We start from the raw sequence: 20,852 nt of genomic DNA, 5'->3' as shown, positions 1-20,852 counted from the left end.
GTTTAATTCAAGTCTATACATGAAATTGATAAGGAAACTCACTGAAAGCTGATGAACAGTAGGGGATGGGAAAGAGAGCCATATTTGCATGTGTGAAATACCATAGCCAATATCCCTTATATAATTGATAAGCACTAACAAAAAGGAGTGACAGGAAAGTAAAACAGTTTCTGGTGGGGATAGATACTAAGGGGTAGAAGAAGAGCAAATAGGGTGAATGAGAGTGAATACAGTCAAAGTAATATATATATATATGAGAAAATAGAACATTGAAATTATTTTAAGAAGGAAGAGTGGAAGAGAGGAAAGGTGGAGGTGAATTTCATCTAGGTACATTGTATGTGTGTGTGGAAATGTCACAATGATGGCCCCTTACAGAGGTAGTATATACTAATAAGGTATAACCCCCAAATCACAGAATTTAACAATTTACTCCTACTTCATAATCCAAGTTAATTTCACAGCCCATTCTTTCTGTTTGTGTGTGCTCAGAAAAGAAGCATGGTATGTACGAATGCTGACAGTTGAGGAGGGCAGATGGAATCCCTTTTCATTCTGGCTGCCTGACACATGCTGGTGGCAACTTGGCTCGAATCAGTGAATGATTCCAGACAATAATGGGTATTCTAGTCAGATGGACAGATGGTGAGGGCCAGAAATTATTTGCCAGTTATATCTGGATCCACCAAAAGGAAAATCTTTGTATGGAAATGTATTTAGGGATTACCCAATAAAATATAATTAGTGGTTACTTGGAACTAGATTCCAAGTTAAGAAATATGCTCTAACTCAATCGCTATTTTATTTTATTGTGTCACTTCTCAGTATCCTTCTTATCACCTTGTCTCTATACTAGTTGGAGAAATGGAAGAGGGGAAGCAATTTTCCTCTTTGTATATTTACCACTGGACTTTCATAGGGTCTGGGAGCCAGGAGAATTTCGGTACATTTTTGTTAAATATATAGATGAGGGAATGATTAAACAAATGACACTTATTGCACAGTGTCGATTTGTGGACCTGCCTAGTGATTTCTATTAACAGAGAACAATACATAAAAGAAATTGAGTAATCAGAAGTGAAATTAATGAGTGTAGAGTCATTACCCCCTTCTTAACACTATTTTCCTCTTTCTCTAAGTACTCATAGACTTAAGATCATGATTAAGTCTGGGAATCCTTCTGGTGATTACTCATTAAGCTACTGTAACAAGCTGAAGACAGTTTTTCTTTACATACTATTATCCTTTTAACCTTAAACGCAAATACCCTATTAGGGGTTTTACTTTTATAATTTGCAGACTAATCCCCTGGCTTTCTTGTTGGCCTTGATACACAAAATTCTACTATGACAGGAATGGAGACACACAGAGCTGCTGTTGTAACAAGTTAATTAATTCCTCCCACATTTGCCATTAAATTCTCTTCTACTTCTTAGACCTGCTCTTGTTATTGAGCTCCTTTGCTCCCATCATTAACAGCAAATCCTCAGATATCTAAATGTAATAACAATTTGTGTGTGTGTGTGTGTGTGTGTGTGTGTGTGTGTGTGTGTGTGTGTGTGTGTGTAAGTTGGGTGGATGCCAGTAGCTCACATACCTAGGATCCTAACTACTCTGGAAGCTAAGATCTGGAGTACTAAGATTTATAGCCAGTCCAGGCTGAAAATCCTGAAATGCTCCATATTCCAAATAGTCAGCCAAAAAAGCTGAGCTGGAAGTATTGGTCAAGGGGTAGAAAACCAGTTGAACAAGCAAACATAGTAATAGCAAAGCTCTAAGTTCAAACCCTAGTATCACCAAATATATGTGTATGTATATATAGCTGAGTTGTGTAGACTTCAGATCAAGGTGAGATACTGTTCACTTCTTTTTCTTGGAAGTCTGTGCAGACTTACTACCAGATGCTGTGCCTTGCAATATTTTTTGGTAAGCGCTGGACACTGACACTATTGATTAGCTGTGTTTTTCTTTTGTCAGAATAGCCTTATGAGCTTTATGTGTCTACCATGTGAACCATTGTTTTCCAGTTGCGTGAGGAATTTGACCGTGGGATTGATGTGTCCCTGGAAGAGGAGCACAGTGTCCACGATGTGGCAGCTTTGTTGAAGGAGTTTCTAAGAGACATGCCAGACCCCCTTCTCACCCGGGAGCTGTACACAGCATTCATCAACATTCTCTGTATGTATTCGCAGGAAAGTATCCCCTGGAATGGAATACCCAGATGTCCAGCTTACTCAATCAAAGCCAATGCTTTCTGCATGTGTTTTCTAATTATTTTTGTCTTTCTTTATTGGTCTCTAATGAATGGGCTGTTTGGTAGATTTTTCTAAGATTTACCTGGAAGAGAATTACCAAGAAGAAAGTGGCAATAAAATGAATGGCAATAGCTAAGAAAAAATTGGGATGGGTTCGTATGATCCCGGGACAATAGAAAGTTATTAATTGATGCTTCGAAGTACCAGGGAAAATTCCCATTGAGGCCTGTGCCTACAAAATGAGTTGGTATTCCTGGTGTGAAGACAGAGGAAGCCAAGGATCCCAGAGAGAAAAGGGGGCAGGGCAACATTTCAGAGTAAGCAAGATGTCATAGCCCAGTGCCAGAACTTTCAACACACTGCTTCTCTAGATACAGTTCCATGGAGGAGGGAAGGAGACAAGGGAGAGGTCAGCTCTGTTCACCTGCATCCACTTCTTTCCTCAATGCTGCAATTCAACTGGAGTCACAGTAGAGAAAGAAGACAGTATCTTTGCCATGTATTCTGGGTATTACCAATAAAATGTCTGTTCCTTGTGTATCCATTAACAGAAAAAGGCCTTAAACCTGTTACGACCTTAAATTTCAATTACATTCACCAATGTTTAGCCATTGTGATGAAATATTTGCCAACAATGGGCTGAAATCCCATTAAATCGGTGTGAATAATACCAGAGAAAGGAGGGAGAAGAAACTAAGGAAATGGAGTTACCTTTCCCCGTATTTCTCTAGAAGGGACATTGGCCCAGGTTTGGCTATTCTTAATATCTTCCATAAAACCTTGCAGCTAAATTGCTAAAGCAGTGGGAGAATCAGTGAAGATGGTATACAGACAGTTCTTAGAGACTTAGAGACCTTCCGTGCATTCATGAATGGTGCGAGCTCTCTTGTTCTTACTCAGAGCATCTCTTTCTTTCCTAGTGTTGGAGCCAGAGGAACAGCTGGGAACCTTACAGCTCCTCATCTACCTTCTACCTCCCTGCAACTGTGACACCCTCCATCGCCTCCTCCAGTTCCTCTCCATCGTGGCCAGGCATGCCGATGACAATGTCAGCAAGGATGGCCAAGAGGTATGTATAACCCTATTACGGCTATCGACAGCAACACTCATCCTGTCTTCCTTTATGGCCAAACAATCCAGTTGGAGAAAAGTAGCGCCTCTCCACCACTTATTTGTGCCTATGGAAGAGACTAATACAGACACTTCTGGAGGGACAAGATAGCTCCAAAGAGCACAAAGGTTTACCTCCTTGTATGTTTTGAGGGTGCTGCAAAAGAAGGCTGCTGTTTTCCATGATGATGCTCCCCTGAAAACCTTGAATTTCCATTTGTGACAGGCTAATGAGCTCCAGGGGTGCTAGGAATTAATTATGTCAATGTGGAGCAGAAAGGATAGAAGGTGGTTAATGTCCTTGTCACAAGTTCAATCTGCTTCTTTAACCTGGAACCCAAATATGATACCCCTTTCTCACTCTTAGTTTCTCTGTGGAACTCTCCTCTTCACTAGTAGCAGGAAGTCTAATATCTCCTTTTAGAGAGGCGAGTTCAGGATCTGAATGTGCTGATCTTGTCATTGCATTTCAATGTCAGGTGGTGGCGACAACTAGAGGAAGGTTTGGCACAGTCCCACAGACCCTATAGCCATGTCCTAGTTGAACCTGGACACTCCCAGTCTGAGGACTTGGGAGAGGGATCTCTTTGCCTCCACATGTTTTAGGGCTTCACCCATGGACCAAAGAGATCCTGACCACTATTTTGGGTTCTCTAACCAGCACGCTATTTAAAGGGTCACCTTCATAGGAGACCCTTTTCTCAATGTAGTCTCCCTGACATTGGATTCCCCAGGATATTTCAGATGCTTTGATATGCTAACATGCACTTCAAATCAACAAGAAGACACCAGAGTCATTGCAAACTCACTTAACCACAGATATGTTTATTTGACTCCTTACTAAGCAAAGCTCAGCTGTATTATGGATTCCATTCTGAGCTTGGCAAATGAACTTTCCCAAAGGATATAGTCATATATAATTTTTTCACTCTAATCCAGAAAGCCATTTCTGCGTTTCTTTTTCTTTCTCCTCCTCCTCCCTGCGAGTGTGAGAAGGGAACTTCTCTGAGGTAGCCATTTATCTCTAAAGGAGTTATAATTAGTGAAACCCCTGCTGGCTTCAGGTTACATAAATGGCTTTGACACCTTATTTCAGCATGCACAGCTCTTCCATGAGTATGCTATAATTCTCATAATTGTTACATACTTCTATTACCTGTCTGGGTATCAACCCTCACAGACTGCATCTGCCTGGTAGCTGAGGAAGGCAGATCCTATGTTGGAAGATGCACCAATTGCCCCTCTCTGACATTTCCTAACTACTATGTGCAAAGGAGACAGGCAGCTTTCCAGTTATTAAGAAGATCCTAAGGAAAGCAAAAAATTCAATCAGAATTTCTACAGGATAGCCTTTTTAGAATCCTTTTTAGACATTCTGTCAGTCCAAAGCTGAACAAGACTCCATTTCCTATGGCAAAAAAAGAAGGCAATATTCATGGACCGGTCTAAGTGAATGTTAGCATGCTAGAATATTAGCTACTGTTTATGCTACTCCTACTACTCTTATTATTGGCTTTGTGTTACAGTAGCTAATCCAAAAGGCAAGAGAAATGGCATTGCCTCCATGTTTCAGAGACGGAAACTGAGGTACAGGAAACTGAAACCTACAGGAAATCATACAAGTGGGCCCAGTTGTGCATTTCATGGCTCTGGAAGAGATGCCATATACTATACTCACCAAAGACTTGCACAGTTACTAGGACAATGTTTCAGCAGATGATAAAGTTCTTGAGGAAGAACCTCTTTGTTCCAATTCACAAAAAGTCACATTGCTTAGTGGTCAGATTGGTCCCTTGACTAGCAAATGCCCAGCTGTGCTGTAAACCCAATCTATTTTAACTTACTAAGAAAATAAATATAGGATTTAGAAAAAATAAAATAAAACTTAGAAGTCTAGCTTCTGCCCAAATGATATTTAAAGCCAAATAATTCATAGGTGTAGGGCTGCTTTGCCTATGGTAGATTGTTGAGAAGCACCATTGGTCTCTACCTACTAGATATCAGTAGTAATACCCACACGGTTGAGCTGTGACAACCAAAATGCATCTCCAAACATTGCCAAGTCCTTTGCATCAAAGGTAGGCAAAATCACCGCTGGTGGGGAACATCTGATAGTGCTTTTAGTTATTGGTCATGTGTTCTTGCACAAATCTGTTAATCTTCTCAAAGCTGTTCTTCCCCACTGGAATTCAGGGAATGAAACTTCAAGTAAAAGCTACATATAACGTAGTAGTACACCTATAGATACTCAGAGACTGATGAAAGGGGACCACTTAAGCCCCATTCAAGACATAGGAAGACTGTCTTTAAAGGAAAAACAAAATATCTTCATCTAGCACTGCACTGTGTTTGAGTGGCCTACTTTACTATAAGGAAAATGAAAACATCCTGGTAACAAAAATTTATGTACAAGGAAGCAAGGATTGACAAGCGTTTCCAGATACTCTTGACCTAAACCTTGCAGCAAAATCATGGACTAACAATGTTTAAGGCAACAGAAGAAATCCAAGGATAGCACTGATTATTTGAAAAGTTTAGAAGTGACAGAAAAGTAAACAGCCCATGAAGACATCTGGAACCCAAGTAAAAAAAGTAAAAACTGCAGGGCAGAGTAGTAGTGTGTTGGACAACAGGAAATTGGGCCCTGTTTTTTTTTTTTTTTTTTTTGGTCGGCCGTGGGGCTTGAACTCTGGGCCTGGGCGCTGTCCCTCAGCTCTTCAGCTCAAGGCAAGCGCTCTACCACTTGAGCTACAGCGCCACTTCTGGGCCCTGTTTATGGAGTACTGAATACCTCTTTATGAGTAGGTGGTTGATTCTTTTCATATGTAAGTCTTTAGAAAGATTTGGTAACAAGTAATAGAATCCATACTGGTTAGAAATAGTGAGTTAGAAAGCTTCTGTTATCAATGCCAATACCAAAAAAACCCCATGAATTCCCTTTACAAATGTTTCTTTGTAAGAATGGCCTTAATATGTGAATCATATATGCTCTGAGCACTTGTCCCAAGTTAGTCTAAACCAATGTTTGTGGTTCAGGCATTTTCCAATGGATTTTCTGGGTATGCTATGGCATCTAGGAGGCAGAGGAGCAGAGGACTGAACGCAAAAATAGAAGTACATAAGATTTTGTAATTGCTGCAGAAATTGAGAGAAGGCGGCATAAAAAATGGACTACAAGATTCAAAAGCGTTCCATAGAGGAGATACAAAAAGATGAGCTGTAGAAGGATGACATAGAGAAAGCTAAACTCCTCTGGAGTAAGTTAAGGGACAGAAACAAAGAGAGGTTCTTTGCTTAGTATTTCTTTGTTGGCTTGACATGAGCAGGTAAAGATCAAACAATAGACAGATTAGAGTAGGGTGAAAAATAAAACTGTAAAACATGTTAAAAAAAGAAAAAGCATTTTCAAAGTTTTCTCTCACCTATTTCTTCGTCTAAGTTAGCTATTCATTTGTGGATTGTAGCATAGATGACAATTAACCCAGATAATCAAACTAAAGACTGATGAGGCCCTGATAGCACGTTCCTGCAAGACCTTTACTTTATGAATGAGAGAAAGAGGAAGGAACTCAGAGTGGGGACCAGGGAAGGCTGAGCCTCCTCACATGAAAATGAGAATGACATTTCCTTTCTAAAAGATGCTTAAAACTCAATGCGATTAGCTAATGGGATTGTAAAGATGTCTAAAAACACGGACAGTTGGAGCTATTTAGGTGGAAAACAGTGATATTGTATTGATTTGTGGGGGTTTTATTGTTATCTTGTGTTTTGTTTTATTCCATTTTATTTAGTTTGCTATTTCTTTTGCAACATAGGGAAAAGAGCATTTCCCAAATGCAAAAAACATTTCATTTCTTCTAGAAAGAATATAGTAGCAAAATTGAAACCTCCTGAGCAATGATTTTGTTCAGAGTCCCATAAGCCCCTGGCATTTCATGGAAAATGTGGTATGAGTGCACACTTATTTGGCATCACATTCTCAAAAGGTCTGGGTCGGAGGCAAAAAGAATCAGGGTAGAGCTGATCTTTGTAGAGGTATGTGCCTCTAGGAAATGCGAAGTTGGCTATGGGATTTTGGCAGGACTAGTGCCTCCTTTGCCTCTATCTCCTCCAGCCCTGCTTTAGTACTCATTTTTCCATCCCCCTTGCCAAGCAAGAGTGAACAGGAGTGGGGCACCTGGGTGGGTGCTTTCTGGAGCACTCTGCTTGCTGTCCTACCTCCTGGCTTTAAGCTCTGGACTTCACTGCACCAACCCCATGTCTATAATAAGGATGACAGCAGCTGCTTCTTCATAAGCTTACAGTGAGAAAGCGTTGGGAATAATCTGTGGAAAGCTCCTAGTCTGCTGTCTGTAGACTTTTAATAAATATGAGCTATTTATATGAGGCTTAGACATGATCTAGGATGCTTAGTGAAGATAAAAGTTTTCTTTGAATTGTCTGGCTAGTGAAATCATGCAATAATGACCTAGCCTTAAGTGCACATATTACCTAGACATACTGTATATGGACAATTAGATGCTGAAACATGGGGAGCTAAGGTGGAAGGTGTCTGGAAGCATGTCTCCAGTTTGAAAACAATAAAACTAAACAACACAAAAGCAGTAACAAAACATAGCAGCTCGGTCTGCAGCTGGAATCAATGTGAAGTCATAGAGACAGTTGGAGCTGCATTTCCAAAATAGCAACCAGAGAAGCGAAGAGCAGAAGCAGCACTCTGGACTCTCCACTCTTCTTGGACTAAACATTCTTTAAAGAGAAAACAAAAAAGTCTATTTGTCAATACTTTTTAAAAAGGAGAAAAGCCCTAATGTTAGTTTAAAGGGAGGAGTAGAAGCAATGCTGATGCAAATTCTTAAAAAAAAAACACAAAAAAGAAAGGAGTTGAAAATGATACTTAATTTTATCCTTAACCATGCATTTCCAGGAAGAGAACTAAAAATTAAAATGAAAACTTGCCAAGTTTCAGAAAAATGAAATCAAACCCAGGAAAGATCACTGAAGGGCCTGTAAAACAGGACCCTTTGATTTTTCAAATACCTAGTGTTTACTACATGAAATAGTTTCCCCTGGCAGCAAAGCATTTACCTGAAAACACTTTCTACAAAGTGAAGCAAGCCAGGTGGCATGCAGGGGCTGCAGGATCGGACAGGCAACAGTTCGGGGTATGTCTGGGTGAGGGTGGGACTCAGGGAACCCTCTTTGGCTCCCATTAGGACTCCTAACTTCTATGCCCGGTTCCTACATGCTTCTTAAAGGCTGGGTTGATCATCACAGAGGAAAGAAATCTTATTTGTGAAAGCTCTAGAGTCTCAGCTAATATTGACAAGAATAATAAAAATTCACACAGACCAGGCTGGGAAGGTGGCTCAGTGGTAGAGTGCTTGCCCTGCATTCATGAAGCCCTGGGTTCGATTCCTCAGTTCCACACAAACACACAGAAAAAGTCAGAAGTGGCACTGTGGCTCAACTGGTAGAGTGCTAGCCTTGAGCAAAAGAAGTTCAGGGACAGTGCCCAGACCCTGAGTTCAAGCCCCAAGTCTGGCAAAAAAAAAAAAAAAAAGAAATCAAACAGACCAATAGTTCTCAATCAGGATAAATTAGGACTCATAGAATTAGGACTCATAGAGAACGCACTATATTTGCAGTTGTCCCAGCTGGAGATGGAGGGATGCTGCTAGCATTTTGAGGGCTGAGGCCATTCAAAATCCTACCATACACAGGGCACTCCCCCAAGAAAAGAAGGATCTGACTCCAAATGTCACTAGTGCCAATGTAGAGAAACTGGTCTAGCAAAACTTACCCAGGCTCTCCCTCCTTTGTGAAAAAGAGGCGAATAAGAAAAAAGAATCTCTGGGTTTTTAGGAGTGTTCATATTCCTTATTATAATAATTGAACTTATAGGAATTACTCCTAAGACAGTGCTCAACAAAACTCACAAAATGTGGTTTGGAGGGTATTTTCTACCAGTTACTATAATGACTCCACACCAAAGCACACAGTGAGGCCAGGTGCTGGTGGCTCGCACCTGTCATCCTAGCTACTCAGAAGGCTGAGATCTAAGAATTGCAGTTCAAAGTCAGCCTACACAGGAAAGTCTGTGAGATTCTTATCTCCAAACTACCAAAAAAGCTGGAAGTAGAGCTGAGACACAAGTAGTTGAGTGCTAGCCTTGGGCAAAAAAGCTCAGGGACAGTGCCCAGGCCCTGAGTTCAAGCCCCAGGATGAGTGCACACGGAAAAAAGAAACACAACGTTTATATGTTGGTTGTGGGCTGTGGTTAAAACAAAACATGATCTATTTATACAATGGGATACTAGGAGCCAATAAAGATTGAAGAGAGAATTCTGGGATCCTGTGGCTCACACCTGTAATCCTAATTACTCAAGAGGCTGAGATCTGAGGATCACACTTCGAAGCCAGACCATGAAGAAAAGTCTGTGAGACTCTTACCTCCAATTAATCATTAGAAAACCAGAAGTGGCACTGTGGCTCAAAGTAATAGAGCACTAGCCTTGAGTGAAAAAGCTCAGAGACTGTGCCTATACCCTGAATTCAAGCCCCACAACCAATAACAACAAAAAAAGATTGAAAAGAGATAACTTTTTGGAAAGTGAGAGATTAATGTAACACATATTTGGACTGCTCAGAATGAAGGCTCCTTATACACAAATATTGCTAATAAAAATGTGAGAGAGAAAAATGACAAAAAGGGGGAGGAAGGAGCAGGAGAGATAGACTATAATGGAGGGTATTACTATATGTGCGTATGGAATTGTTGCAATGAAACTCCCTCATATTTTTAATGTATGCACCTTCAAAAATAAAACCAAATGTAAAAAATGTAGCTACTAAGCAAGTTATACAATAAGAATGCCATGTGACACAGGAAAGAAATAATAGCATGGCTATATATGTACTCATGCATATAGGAAAACATCTGAAAAGCTGATTCTTGCAACTAATAGAATTATGGGCATTTTGCTTCTACGTGCTTCTGTTTGCTTATTTTTTACTTTTTATTTTTTACTTAAAGTTACCACACAGTTCCCTTCCTTCACCTAGTGCTCTCTTTTAGTTCCTTCCATATCTCTCCTTCCTCTTTCTTGGTAAGAACTTTTGAAGAAAGCATCTGCATTTCGACTTCCTGACCCTCTACTGGAAAGGCTGTGTGGTTAACCATCAGCACCATGGGCCGTTCTGACCTTGAAAATATCTCACTGAACATCTGCTACCGAGGAGCACACACTTGAAATTCCCTTCGTGTCTTCCCAGATACAAGTAGCCTTTATTCTGGGAATGACTGACTCATTCTCTGCTTCATTAACTGTCCTCATTTATGGTGTTGGAACCTAACAAATCCCACCTTAGGTCTCCATGTTCCTCTTCTAGTCCTTCCACTTGGAGACCTTACCTTCAGCGTGAATGTTCTCAATCCTTTTCTGCCCTGCTGACATTGGAAGCTGTTCTTCAATCCTACTTTTCTGATCTTAGTTCAGAAGCTAGCTGCTAGATCCTAGACCAAGGCGGCATGGTCCAGGTAGAAACACTTCATTAGATTCCCCCACTAGACCTCAGACCACACCTTAAAAGAGACCAGTATGCTGTCCCTTCTCCTCTGTTGAGACTCCTCTGGCCCTGAGGTTCCTCCTCTCTCCACGCAGCACTCCTGTCTCATGAGCTTGCTGTCTCTACTTGATCTATATCAAATGTTATTGCTAGTTTCATTATTCACTTCACTGTGAAATTGCCCTTTCTCCAGATTTCCTGATTTGCAGGCTAGCAAATTCTATTCTTCCTTTCAGATCTTATACATATATAGCCACTTCTGTGCTACAGTCCCTGAAGTCCCGAGAGTCCCTAGAATGGAGGACTGTTTGTGCTCACTGCCTGAAAATGGCAGGTGTATTTCCTTCCTAAAATGCAAGCCCTTTCATCCAGGAGCTCATACCTGTAATCCTAGCTGCTCGGGAGGCTGAGATCTGTGGATTGCAGTTTGAAGCCAGCCCAGGCAAGAAAGTCTGTGAGACCCTTATCTCCAAAAGGCTGGAAATGGAAAGGCTGGAGATAGAGCTGTGGCTCAAGAGGTAGAGCACAAGAGCTCAGGGACAGCATTCAGACCCTGAGTTCAAGCCCCTGGACCAGCACATACAAAAACAAATGAGCCCTTTAAGGCCTGTGGTATGATTATTGTTGGAAATGTTTGAAAATAATTAAAATCCATGTAAATTACTGAGCCTAACATAGACACTGAGTGGCTACATCAATGGAGAGGTTATGGGTAAAGAGATGATGGATAGATAGGCATTGATATTTTCAGTACTGACAAAATAGAAAGTTTATGTAATACTAGCCTCACAATAAATAGCTTAGAGTTACAAATTTTTTACTCCATATTCTATTAGGATGACCTGATCTTCAATGTAAGGTACAAAGCAAAAGGGAAATGGATAGATTCTAACAGATATAATATTGTCTTTGTGAGGGACAAGGGAAATGCAAAAGACAAAGTTTCCTAGATTATGCAGCCACCTAGAATCTCAAGTAACAAACATAACAATAGTCCTTGTGTTCTCTTCTCCTACAGGTCACAGGGAACAAAATGACATCTCTGAACTTGGCCACCATATTTGGACCCAATCTGCTACACAAGCAAAAGTCATCAGACAAAGAATTTTCGGTCCAGAGCTCTGCCCGAGCTGAAGAGAGCACGGCCATTATCGCTGTGGTGCAGAAGATGATTGAAAATTACGAGTCCCTGTTCATGGTAGGTGACCCTTCAGCAGCAGCTGTCTCAGGGAACTGTCTATTGGTTGCCTGTTGTACAGTAAAGTTCAAGTTCATCACTTTCTGTTTTGCAATGCTGGCAAGTGACTGAATTCCTCAAAAGTCTGACAGGCTTAGAAGAATAAGAAATTTCCTAACTGAAAGTAGAGGTGTGGCTCAGGTGGTAGAGCACCAGCCTTGAGTGAAAAAGCCATTCAAGACCCAATACCAGTCCACACAAAACTGTCTCATAACTATAATGCCAAATGTTGTTTGTGAGTCATTGCTTAACATACATACCAGAATTACAAACTTTATTTTGGTCCTCTAAAGACTAATTACATTTGGAAGAAAGTGAATGATCTTTATATAACAGTAGTCCTTGCTCAAAATATTGATAAAACTTTTTTTAATAGTCCGTTTGTGGTCTTCATCAATTCATGTGTTCGTAATCAACCTCAGTGGTGTCACCTGCTCTAGGATCAATCCCAGCGTTCGGCCTCCTGCTTCACATCTACTTGCCCTGTCCTTCCCATGTTGCCTCCTATGCTACTGCTCTCTCTCTCTCTTGATCCTCAATGCTGTTCTCCTTGATGTTTATCTCACCATTATGCTGCAGCCATTTATGACCATTTCCCCTACTAGACTAGAAGGGCATTTAAAACAAGGGCTGTGCCCTTGTTATCTCCTCGCTGTATCCTCTGTTCTCTCTTGGAAGGCCTTCCATCTGGCAAGCAGTCAAGAAATATTTTTTTGAGTTGTATTGAATTACCAGTTCCTGTTTTCCTTCATAAAACTGCATTGCTTGCTCCAACTTCCCTTGAAACATTAGAACAAATGCCAATTCTCTTCTATTTCTGTTCTCCTCTCATATTGCATGTCAGAATTTACAGGAAATATCTGTGTTTCTTCTCCCATTTCTCTTGTTACTCTACAAGCATTGTAAAGCCCATCTGTTCCACTAGAGCCTTTAGTGACTTCTTCAACGTAAAAATGTTAATTGCCTCTTTTGAGTGTCCCTAAGTAGTAGCCTAAGCTTAGCAAATACCTTGCATTTAATTCTTTTTCCATGTTTCCCCCTTTGTGACCACACTAAGGCTTGAACTCAGAGCCTGTGCGCTGTCTCTTCAGGGTTTTTTTGTTTGTTTGTTTTTGCTTAAGGCTGGTGCTCTATCACTTGAGCCACGGCTCTACTTCCAGGTTTTTTGCTGATTAATTGGAGGTAAGATTCTCGTGGACTTTCAACCTGTAATCCTCATATCTCAGCCTCCTTAGTAGCTAGAATTACAAGCATTAACCACCAGCACTTGGCTCCTAGGTTTGTCTTGTACTAATTTATTTTGGAAATCTGAGAGCCAGTTGTTTAGAATAGTTTCCTTGGATGTCTTACCTATGGGACTATGAACGAGTACTTCAAGTAAGCATCAATTTCAACTCCTGTGAAATGGGAAAGATAAAAATAGGACTAAATCCCAGAGTGGTTACCAGAATCATTCAATCTGTGAAAATATTATGCAAACTGTAAATGTCTGTGTGAGTGTTAATGAATAATTATATTAGTTGGTTAACATGAGCTCTCTTGAGTTGCAGAACTTTAATACCATAGACAGAAGTATTCTGTTGACATAATGCTTAATCAGATATTTGGCAGGAAGCCTTCCAGGTGGCAACTTAGGAACTACAACTCCTTGCACAGTGAGACTCTGCCATACCTAGGATTTGATGGTCAAATCCAGAAGGACCATCCATCATATATACTGAAATCCCATTGGCCAGAATGTATTTACAGGCATACTTAACTGCAAGAAAGGCTGGAAAGTGTATTCTGGCTAGATGCCCAGAAGGTAAAGGAAATGGATGACCATGGTGAAAAGTTCACTGAGATGGAATAGTATCTTGCTCTTCTTTTTTGTTCTGAATCATTGTCCTTGCGTTGTAAATGGTCAGCTCTCAAAAATGTTGAATTAGTCATTGTCTTTATAAAAATTTCACACTTCAGCCCAAATCCTCATAATTAATTACATATTTAGACGAATCAAGTGTCTGATGTTTTCAACATTTTCATCAAGTTTTAAGTCCCATATCATCTTGCCAAGTACTCTTGGCATTACTTCATGTTCTCTGGACTTCTTTTTAACAAAATAATATCTCTCGTCGATCTTATTTCAATTCTCAAAATTTTGTATTCTAAGCAATGTTTTCTTTTATATGAAACCACAAAGCATTGTGCATTTTTTTCTCACCTCAGATACTAGCAGAACTCTTCCTAGCCTCCTCCAAAGCTAAGAACAGCAGAAAAATATCAGTATTTCCCCTTTTCCAAATACAATCTCTGTAGAAATGGCTATGGAAATTCTCTAGATGGTAGTAACTCAAATTGGCATTCCTAAGTTGTAGTCTTTTTTGTGTTAGTAATAGGGTTTAAATTCAGGGCCTCATGCTTGCTAGCCAAAATGCTGTACCACTTGAACCATGCCCACAGCATTTTCTTTTCTTTAGTTATTTTTTTTGTCGGTTGTGGGGCCTGAGCTCTGGGCCTGGACTCTGTCCCTCAGCTCTTCAGCTCAAGGCTAGTGCTCTACCACTTGAGCCACAGAGCCACTTCCAGCTTTTTCTGCTTATGTGGTGCTTAGGAATTGAACTAAGGGCCTCAGGCATGCGAGGCAAGCACTCTACCACTGAGCCACTTTCCCAGCCCTAGTTATTTTTTGTATATATTTGGTCATATATTTTTGCCTGGTCTGGCCTTGGACCAGAGATCTTTCTACATCCACTTCTGGAGTAGCTGAGATTAGAAATACATACCACCTTACTCAGCTTTTTTTTTTTTTTTTTTTGTCGGTCGTGGGGCTTGAACTCTGGGCCTGGGCGCTGTCCCTCAGCTCTTCAGCTCAAGGCCAGCGCTCTACCACTTGAGCTACAGCGCCACTTCCAGTTTTCTGATGGTTTTATTGGAGATAGGAGTCTCATGGTCTCTCCTTCCCCGGGCTGGCTTTGAACCATGATCCTCAAATCTCAGCCTCCTGAGCAGCTAGGATTACAGGCATGAGCCACCAGCGCCCAGCTCTTACTCAGCTTTTTTGTTGGGATCTCACCAACTTTCTGCCTAGACTGGCCTGAATCTGAGTCTTCTTATCTCAACCCCAGGTAGCTCGGATTATAGGCATGAGCCACCAGACTTGGCCCCTAAATTATGGCCTTTCCATCTTAAAGAGGCCTTCCTTGACATCTTGCCTAATATGGAACTTTCTGCCACTACCTTCATACTCCCCAACATATACATGACTTTTCTCCCTATGCCCATTTCCTACCTTTTTGCTCTCTAGTGGAGAGATTTACTAACTTCTTCTGTTTGTTTGTTTCCTCCCCAAAATGTAGTTTGGGGGTCAATTTCCACCTACCTTCTTTACTGAATTATTCCTGTAATTGTTCCCATTATAGGACATGATGAGAACAAAGTAAATATTGGTTGAATTAGTGAATGGCTCAATGGTAGCGCTGTGATATAGAATTTCGATATTACCAGTTGCTACCTATACAAATGTGAAAAGTTTAGACCTAAGGGAATTAAGTATATCTTCATCAGAGTAAGTTCATCATTAATATAATCATTCTTAATCTCCTTAGATGAATCATAGGAATTATGACTTGGTTATCAAGGGGTAACACAATTAATTTCATTACATTTTTGATGCCCTTAACGTAATTGGCATTTCAGAATCTGTTGGTGTTTGGTGAAAAAACTGGTTTGTATGGGTGGAGAATAAAAGACAACTTTATGTACATGTGTGTCTCTATACACACGTTTGCATACATACATGCATAGTTTGGGTTTGCTTTTTAGAGAAGCTTCAAAAGGGCCCAATAGCTAAAGGTAGTTAGCAATTTTGAAGCTTTATGGTTGTTAGAAAGGTTTATGAGCTCAGTAATGGAGACATTGCCTCCATTGATACTAGAAAGCAAGACTTGCTAGGGGAGATTGTGATCAGCTTGTCCTCGGAAGCATAATATCTCCTGCGGGCAATGATTCCATAGAAGAACTAATGGAAGGGATCTAGAAACCCCCAGAGGTTTAGAAAGGACCCAAACATTGTTCCAAATGTCCTTCATTTTCCAAAGCTAAGATTAACTCTCTGCTGTGGTTAAAAATCTGAGTTAATAGCAAGAGGCAGAAAAGAGCTAAGTTTTGGCTCAGAATACAGAAGAGACGAGACACCTAGGTTCCGAGACTAACATACGGTTCAAAGGCTAACATGAAACTGAAGAGTCAGAATTGGAGCTGGGGGTGGGGGGAGGGTATATCAGGAAGCCCTAGGTTCCACTCTCAGCACTGCAGTAATTTTGTTTGAAGGAAGGGGTGTAAGTAAGTTGCGCTAGTTAAGTCTTGCACTGATTGTTTGCTTTGGGGCGCTGGTATGGAAGTCCTAGAGTTGGAAATAGATCATGATAACACCCATCGTGCAGCAGCAGATTATAATCGTTTTTGTCAAACATAAACAAGCAGCAGAGATGGCAAGGACAGGTGTTAAACATTCAGGTTCCTAGGCTCCTCTCCAAAGAATTGGCTTGAGTAGCACTGACATACTGAACGTGGGGCTTATGAATCTATACTTTCTAATGAACATTAGCCGTGGGGGGGGGGGGGGGGGGGGAGAGGTGCGGCAAGATTCTGGTCAGAATTTGGGCAAACACTGGTTAGCTGAAAAGACCATGTGTTGCCAAAATTTAGATGTCAACGAGTGAGCCAAATTCAGATTGCTGTTCAGCCATTTTGCCAATATAACCTCAGGTCCCACATTTAATGTCCCTAAGCCTTGCTTTTGCTGTTGTACATAAATAAGATTAATGGATCTACTTTTCTGGATTATTTTCACAATTCTAAAGGATGTTTTAAGGCTTCAAGGGAAGATCTGACATATACAAGACACTAAAATAATTGGAATAGCTGCTATTATGATACTGAAGTGCTAAGGTATTTGTTCTATTATAACCAATTCAGGCGTCACCTGGAAAACAAAGCCTACCCAAACTCCTGTGGATGACACATGCTCCCGGGCACTAACCCTATTCTTTGTTGTTTTGCCATAGCGTTTGTCACCTTTTAATTCACTCTATAATTTACCTATTTATCGCGCTTATTGGAAACTAACAGAATAGAGGGTTGAAGGCCAAGATTGTTGTTTTAATTCTGTTTACTGAAATCCAAAGCACCTGGAAAGTACCTGGTAAGAGATGGTACTCAGTAATTACTTGTTGAGTAATTACTGCAACTCTATATTGATAGACAAAATGTACTTTTGTTGTAGTTGCACTTCATGATCCATGTTTCTTTTTTTTCTATCTTTATTATAAAGGTGATGAACGGGAGGGGGTGTTACAGTTACGTAAATAAGGTGATGAGTACATTTCTTCTTAAACACTGTTACCCCTTCCCTCTTTTTCTCCCACATACCCTGCCCTACTCCCCTCCCCACCCCAAGTTGTATAGTTCATTTCCAACATAGTGTCAAGTGAGTACATGCTCCATGTTCTAAGATTCCCCAGACCTCAAAACCATGGCTCTCCATTTCTGTTGTTGACAACTATCTCAAAACTGGTTGACATAAAATGCCACTCTCTGGAAATAAAAGAGTCATTTGTTTCTAGAAATGGCCATGGGTATTATCCCAAACAGAAAGCATTTGCTGACTAAATCCGTGGCACGCTAATTATTCTGAAGCCATGACTTCTGTAACGGATACTGCAGATCCCACACAAAGTGTATCGTAGCTCTTGGAATTAGTAAGCGCTTCAGAGCAGACTGGAGAAAACTGTCAGTTCATCCTAATGACTGGTGTCACATGACTCTCACTAGAGCATTTATGAGGAAGGGCAAGGAAGAAAAGGCGCCATCCTTGGAGGCTGACAAAAACTCCAGTGCAGTGGAGACGTGGGAAAGCCAACGTGTTCCCACTCCACTGCTCATCAGCCTGAGCTAGGGCTCGCTCAGTACACATGGGAAATTCCCACTGAGTACTACAAAGAGTAAAGGTCAAAGCTGTAATGAAGATTCCACGCTCAGAAGCCAAACTTTGTTCTTCATTCCCTAGTGTGAAATACATTTGTTTCTGCTTTTTGTGAGATGATATTTTGTTTTTTTCCCACATTTTTATTTGCATCAATTAGCTACAAAAGAGGATTTCAGAGCCAGGAACTGGTGGCTCACACCTGTAAACCTAGCTACACAAGAGGCTGAGATCTAAGGATCACAGTTCAAAGCCAGCCTGGGCAGGAAAAGTCCATGAGACTCTTATCTCCAATGAACCACCTGAAAACCAGAAATGGCGCTATGGCTCAAGTGGTAGAGTGCTCACCTTGAACTGAAGAGCTCAGGGACAGGTGCCCAGGCCCAGAGTTAAGCCCCACAACTGACAAGATGACTTCATGTTAACATGTCCATATACATATAAAATGTTCCTTAATCAGACTCCTTCCCTTCCCTCCTCCTAAACCAGTCTCAACAAACCCCATTGTTCACATATATACATAAAGTATTTTGGCCATATTCACCCTCTTTCACCCTCCTTAGTATCCACATTTTGGACATGATCCATTTTTTTTTAAAGAAGGCTAATTGTTCAAAGGGCTTCTGCCATAGGGTTCAACATATGTTTCTACAGAACTTGAATCAGATTGACCTCCTTGCTTACTCTCACTTTCCCCACCTTCTCTACCCTGTATTATTCAATTGATTTCAGTGACTCATTTGCAGAGAATGGATGGGACTAGAGATTGTTGAGTGGCAATGTGTTTTCTTACAGCCTCGTTTCCATGCCAAGTCAATAGGAGTCAAGCAGTTATCTGAAATTTTGCCAGTGTATCCTGACAACTGTCTCTGGTTTTCATTTTCTTTTTTTAAAAAGCGTGTGATTCTAGAGATCGGGCTAGTTGTTAGATACATCAGTGGCATACCTCAATTTTACCACTGTTTCATGAGGAACAAACCAAGTTCATCTGACCAAGCACTGAGCAACTAGGTGAATTATTTCTACAAACTCATGCCTCCCCACAAGCAAAAAAGAGAGACACTGTTATGGCTTTTCAGATGCAGTGTCCATTTGAGAATGAAGAGAGAAAATATATCGAACCCAATTTGAATATGTATTGAACCTAGTTTGAAGGGGATCTTTAGCAATACTAACAACACCTGTGGACTGATCCACGTATTCATCCAGCTGATGCTAGGGCCCATCTGATGGCTTCAGCACAGTCTGTGCTCCTGCCTAAGCCTTCTCCCCTCATCACAGCCTGCGAAGACAGAGCACCTGTGCCACTGGCATCATATTCAGGCCAGAGGGAACAGAAGCATCTTGTGCCTGAGATTTTTTTCCCCCACTGTCTTTAGTCTGTTTCCCTGGAGTTGTGACTGCTAAGTTTTCTTCATCTTTCTATCTTGTCACCCTCCAAGATAGTCTCACGAGTCTTGCTTTTTCTCAGAACTGTCATTTATTCATTAAGGTACTCCCAATTACCCCCAAACTTTCTCTAGCATGTATCAGGCACTTAAGAGATACTTGTTGAATTTAATGCAACTTGCTTCTCCAAATGCACACAGATCCCCTTAAAATATTGAACCACCTGTCACAACACAGCCATATAAAATGTTGGATGGAGGCTGAGCCTGCCTTGGTTTGCACTTTTGCACCCATAAACAGCCAATGTGATTTCTTTTGGAGTGTTTTCTGACGAAAAAAAAAAATAAGTTGATTTCCAGTGATATTTACCTTTGCTGGAGGTTGTTAGAGTTTTAAAGACCAGAGCATTCTTCTTGGTCAAGTGCAAAGTGGTAGCTTGGTGTGGAACACCCAGTGGCAAGTACAGGAAGGCTGTGTCCTGGGAAATGCTCTTTGAGGAGCACGTAATAGTTTGCTGGGATGACTTACTGAATGGAGAAAACTTGTACCAGTTTCTCCTCTCAGTAGTTTGTGGAATAAACTACCTCATAGAACTTATACCCTAGGCAGTCATTCAAAGTTTCATCTTTAATTTGATAGGGTAGATTTTAATTGTGACAATTTTATCCTTTCATATATTCGGCGTTTACATTTTTCTGTGAAGCAGGAGACTAGAAAATTCCTTTGATTTTTGGGATAGCATTATGCTTTGAAGAAACCCATTAAAACCTAAGAAGTTGAGCCTTCAGATAAACACAACCATAAATGGCACCCTTAGAAAATACCTAAAATTACTAAATAGTTGACCAAAACCCAGTAGAGCTTTTGATAGAAAATGATCAAGTAAGTGGAATCACTGTGAGCGGGGTTTTGTTGCTTCATTTTAGCATACAGAACTGCTGGAGTGAAATAAAGGGTCTTTTCACTCTTACTGCCTAGCTCCCATTTTGCTATGTATATAGCAAAATTCCAGAAAAGAAGGACAATTCTCTTTGAATACTGAGGCATACTTTCCATTTATTCATGGAAACAGTGGCTTCATAAGGCTGAAAATTTCTAATAATCCTCAGCTTTGAAATGAAGTGTATTTTCTCGCTCTAGAAATGAAGGCCAAGAGGACTGTGCTACATAGTATGACATTGGTGCTACTTACAAGAAAAAGAGAAGCATGTGGACAAGATCTGTATAACTAGTATACATCATACAGATCATGGCTGTGAATTATCAGTATCATTTTCAGCCATTTCAGCACCATTCCCTGAACATCTCTTGGGTAGCTTGAGATCTG

General features: G+C 40.7%; 1 protein-coding gene across 2 annotated transcripts in view; it reads left to right on the top strand.

Annotated features, from left to right (window-relative positions):
* The window catches only part of Arhgap6 (Rho GTPase activating protein 6), a 434,012-nt gene that overhangs the window by 381,842 nt on the left and 31,318 nt on the right, over window positions 1-20,852 (top strand). For both annotated transcript variants that reach the window (XM_042680437.1, XM_042680438.1), the window contains exons 7-9: window positions 2,028-2,178; window positions 3,176-3,324; window positions 11,953-12,132. In XM_042680437.1, the coding sequence (XP_042536371.1) occupies window positions 2,028-2,178; window positions 3,176-3,324; window positions 11,953-12,132 (480 nt within the window). The remainder of the gene's footprint in view (window positions 1-2,027; window positions 2,179-3,175; window positions 3,325-11,952; window positions 12,133-20,852) is intronic.

This window comes from Dipodomys spectabilis, unplaced genomic scaffold (genome assembly GCF_019054845.1).
Source record: "Dipodomys spectabilis isolate Male_0828 unplaced genomic scaffold, ASM1905484v1 ptg000061l, whole genome shotgun sequence".
Taxonomy (NCBI): domain Eukaryota; kingdom Metazoa; phylum Chordata; class Mammalia; order Rodentia; family Heteromyidae; genus Dipodomys; species Dipodomys spectabilis.
The sequence above is the reverse complement of the archived record's forward strand: the minus strand, read 5'-3'. Positions and strand labels throughout refer to the sequence as shown.